The following is a 4,806-nucleotide window of genomic DNA, read 5'->3' as shown; positions in this document are numbered from 1 at the left end:
ACGCTCGAATACGCCCTCTATAGAAAGAGTTTAAGTGCATTTGGACTTGTGAATAATTTTACCAAATTCATAAGTTTATCTCAATTTTTCAAATACAAAATTATTATTTTCTCAGAAAGGAAAATATAAATAGAATAAACAACATCGAAAATAAATATATATGTAATATATTTTTGGTACAATAATCTATAAATTTTTTAAACATAAATTAATAATTTTCTTTAAAGGAAAAGGATATAAATTTTAGTTAATGATAATCATTATTATTACTGAAAATTATTTTAATTTTAAAACTATAAACATTATTTTTCAATTAAATAGCTTCTTTAAACTTAAATTGTCAAATATTTCGTGTTGGAATGAATGGATCAATGTGTTTTATAACATTTTCCATCTTGTAAAAGTTAGTTGAAAAACCAATTATTTTAATTTCAACTGCGCAACGTATATTAACAACAATGTTAAAAATCTTGCAATAAAAAAAAGCTGTTGCTAATTTTTTTAAAAAAATAATATGGGAAAGAATGGTGAAAGGTTTCATTATTTTAATATACACCAAAATGTTTTCATGTTTCAAAGCATACAATGATAACCAATATAACTTTTACTTATATTTAGTGGCATAGCTAGCAGTGAACAAGAGTATATCGCTGGTTCAAAATTAACGCACTTTTGCACTCACTTCTCATTCAAACGGCACTTATGTTTTCAGAAGCGTCGTTTTAATTTTGAACCAGCGATATGTCTCCAGTTGTAGCACAAGAGATGCGTCAATTTTTTTTATAACCCTCGTTGAACAGCCGACCCAATTTTTTGGGTTTACGACTACTAATGTTCAACTCCGTAGCCTTGTAATTTTGAATGCAGAAGACAAGGGAACTCCTGGATCCATTTGCGTTACATAGAGAGGAAGACCACGAAAACCTCCCACGGTTCGCCTGACGGCAAGGGGATTCTAACCCATGATCCGTCTACCATTGAGGATATTTCACGTCAGTACTGTGGTTGATTCAAGCCGGATGCGGAATTCGTTCGACTGGGATTCGAACCCGGTTCGCCTCATTGGAAGGCGAATGCTCTATCGCCTGAGCCATTGTTTCCCAAACTTATGACTTTTGTGTACCCTTTCTAAATTTTTCATAACGCTGTGTACCACTAATAAAAAAAAGGAATGTATTTTTTACCATAAAATTTTTTACCAAAGTTAAAAATCACAACTGGCTGTTGACACCACTAATCATTAACTGTTAACTCTGTAAAAAATAGCCAATAGAAAAATACGTAAATTTTCATGGCTAGCTTTGTTTTTAAATATATTTTTTGAAATCTTCATTTGCTGCAAGATATTTTGCATAAGAACGCGTACCCCCACTAAACTGTTTCCGTACCCCTGGGGGTACGCCTACCACACTTTGGGAAACACTGCCCTGAGAGTCATCATGGCTTGTTGTGCCAAATTTATATAAAAAATAAAATAAAAAGTAAACAAAAAATAAATAACTACATAATGTTCTGAATTTCTTTTCTCTAAATAAATAAATTTTTTAGGCTCTAAGCGAAATGATTGATTTAAAATGTTCTAAATGAAGTTAAATTGTTTCTCAAAAATTTAAAACTGAGTTGCTTCACTCAAATAAATAAAATAAAATTTTTTAACGATTTTGCTGTTAGCGATTCAAGAAAAAGAGTGATTGATTGGCTTTACTGAGAAAAAATAATTCATTGGATAGAAGTACAAAAGCTTTCAGAAAAAAAGTGTAAGATAAAATCAATTATTAAATTATAACAAATTATTTTTTGGAGAATTTTATAAAGTTAAAAATACCGAAACATTTTGTTAAAAGAAATAAAAAATATCCCAAAGCATCGGAACAATCTTGAACATTAAATGAAAATTTAGCCCACAGACTAGAAGATAAAAAACATAAAAACCCTCTTTTTATGAACCGAAGCAAATATACTAGCCCCTTCTTCCACCTCCCCTACAATTTTTGACTTTCCTAAACTGCTTAGTCCCATAATCTCCAAAGAAGTCAAAGATTTCTCCATTCATTTAGCAACATGGGAGAGTTTCATACGGCATTCTAGTTTAGTGAGGTAATAATGGAGAGAATTTTAATGAAGTATTGCTAAGTTGATGATATTTTAGCTGTTTGATAATAAATTTGCATCTGATTAAAGTGGATATAACAGATGGTAAAATAATTTAAATTAAGAAAAAATGCCAGCTTTTCTTAAAAATTCCCTGATTTTTATATAAATTTCCCTGATTTTTTCAGTATAAAAAAATTCCCTGATAATTCCAGGTTTTCAGGTGGGTGGCCACCCTGTAGTATTAATTTTCAAATGCACTGCATATAAGTCATAAACTGCAAAAATAATGGAAAACTTTGAAATAATTTATTGAATAAAAAATAAATATAACTGGAAATATCACATATTTTACAATTATATGCAAAAGGCAACAGATGAAATAAATTATTTCCAATTTAAATTAGTACACATAATGAAACAGTTCTTGCACTGTGAGTGATGGTAAAATGTTGTCATGATATTGTTATAAATTATTATCAAGCCTACTCTTCTGGCGGCTGTATCTTTTGTAAAATACCTCGATTACCATCCAAAATGACATAGTCTCCTAAAAAGGCAAAATTTGAAAAATAAGATAAAAATGAATAATGGCCATTTTATGCAAAAAATATGGATTAACATTATTATATAGGACATGGGTCAGGGGGACACATGTCCCCTAAATAATTTTCCTAAGCTTCAAAAAATTTTTAAAGTATTATATTTTAAAACCCCAACAGCTATTTTTTAATTTAAAACTTTAAAAGCCTAAAAAAATCAAATATTTTCGATAGTTAATAAATAATTGAAAGAAAATATTTTATGATCGTGACTTTTATGTAAAGGTTATCTTAAAAACCAGATAAATATTTTTTCTTTAAAGTTGTTACGATTCGAATTCAATGAAGCAAAATTTAAATATTATTTACTTAGATTATAATTATAGGTAGTGATATTTTAGTTTAGTTTATGCACAGTATAATTTTTTTTTTAACATTGTTACAATTAAACTTCAATGAAACAAAATTTAAGTACTATTTATTTAGATTATAACTGTAGATAGTGGCTATTTCACTTTAGTTTATGCACAATGTAATTTTTTAGTAGTGATTATTACTTATGAACACTTTATTTACATGATGCTTAAAAGTTTTTTAATATAATTTTCATTAGTTAGGAGGCTCCGTTCATCAACCGCCGCGGTTGCCTTTCAATCATCTCTGTTTTTTATTATTCTTAAAAGTCGATGTTTTTTTTTTTCTAAAAAAGAATATCATTTGCTTATATAATACATACAGTAATGTGTTAGAACATTTTGTTAATATGTTAATTGCAACAAGATCAAAGATTACTTAGATATAAAAAATATTCAACTATATTAAAAAAAAAAAATACAGAGCATGGGCCACAATAAGAAGAAATAAATATGAAGTAATTTTACTTGTTAACTATATATCAAGGGTAATTGTGGCCCAAAGAAAGTGAAAAACCCTAAAAAATTTATATCGATTTACATACCATACATGTTTTATACTTAACATAATTTTTTGAACCAACATATATAATTAAATTACCTACTAATGCAGAATATCACACCTTTAAAATCACAAATTCAAAAAATATTTTATCTTGCTCAAGAATCGCGATATTGAATATTAAAATCACGTGAATATGTATCGCGATATTGGATTTAAAAAACGCGAAAATAATAATTGTGAAATTGAATTAAATCGCGTGAATACGAATCACTGTGCATAATTTTTAGATTGTGAATACAATTCGTAATCTCGTAGTTTTTAAATTACGTATAAATAACTTAATCATGCCACATATCACATACAATGTTAAATAACTTATTAACAAAGCTTGTACCAAAAAATGAAAAAAATAAACATATTTTTAAAAAAATACATTCATTTTTTTATTAGTGGTACACAGCGTTACGAAAAATTTAGAAAGTGGTACACAAAAGTCATAAGTTTGGGAAACACTGGTAAAAGTACGAAGGTAGGGGAATTTCGAATTCTTTGGATAAGAGTAAAGACTATTTTTTGTGGACCTCAGCAGATATATTGCCTGGTATTTAGAAACCATTGCAGAGAGGATTTTTATGATGATATTGATAACGTTATTGAATCTGACACAAATGATGTTCTGGAATCTTTAAATGTATAACTTCATGGCATATTTTAAAAGTTTTTATTGAGTTATATTTTTTGAAATACTCTTGAACAAATGATCTTAACTTTTCTTAACCTTAATTTTTTCAAAACACAATTTAAAGTATAGCTTAAAAAAATCTTAGTAGGAAAAGGAAATAGTAAGAGATATAGCAAAATTAATTGTACATAACATCCTCGAAATATTTCCCATTTTAAAACTAATTTACCCCTATCTTAGTTTTTTTAATGCATTGATATTTCATGACCAATCAAAGTAAGAATTCATTACTGAAGTCGACACCCTGATATTTGTAAAATTTTAGGGATTTTACTAGGATATACGGTACTTAAAATTGTTAAACATTTCAGAATCTATTATACTGCAGTTTAAAGAAAATGTTAATCTAAACATTTATTGTATTATTTACTTTTTAGTATACATATTTTTATTTATTTTTCAAGAAGGAGATGATCCACATAGAGCCTAACACTAGCCTAAAATGCATTGTTATTAATAGACAAATATTTAAATAACTTAAAAATACAATTGCAATATAGGGTTTTGGTTTGT

The 4,806-nt window shown here is 27.6% G+C and overlaps 1 protein-coding gene across 1 annotated transcript in view; it reads right to left on the bottom strand.

The window, feature by feature from the left end:
• Positions 1–2,378: 2,378 nt before the first annotated feature.
• The window catches only part of LOC107451606 (uncharacterized), a 69,399-nt gene continuing 66,971 nt past the window's right edge, over positions 2,379–4,806 (bottom strand). The window contains exon 40 of the mRNA XM_087150045.1: positions 2,379–2,641. Within this exon, the coding sequence (XP_087006171.1) occupies positions 2,577–2,641 (65 nt within the window). The 3' untranslated portion in view covers positions 2,379–2,576. The remainder of the gene's footprint in view (positions 2,642–4,806) is intronic.

Source organism: Parasteatoda tepidariorum, chromosome 8, assembly GCF_982258835.1.
Source record: "Parasteatoda tepidariorum strain Cologne lab strain chromosome 8, Ptep-v5.0, whole genome shotgun sequence".
In the NCBI taxonomy this organism is placed as follows: domain Eukaryota; kingdom Metazoa; phylum Arthropoda; class Arachnida; order Araneae; family Theridiidae; genus Parasteatoda; species Parasteatoda tepidariorum.
Note: the sequence above shows the minus strand (reverse complement) of the source record. Positions and strands in the feature narration are given on the sequence as shown.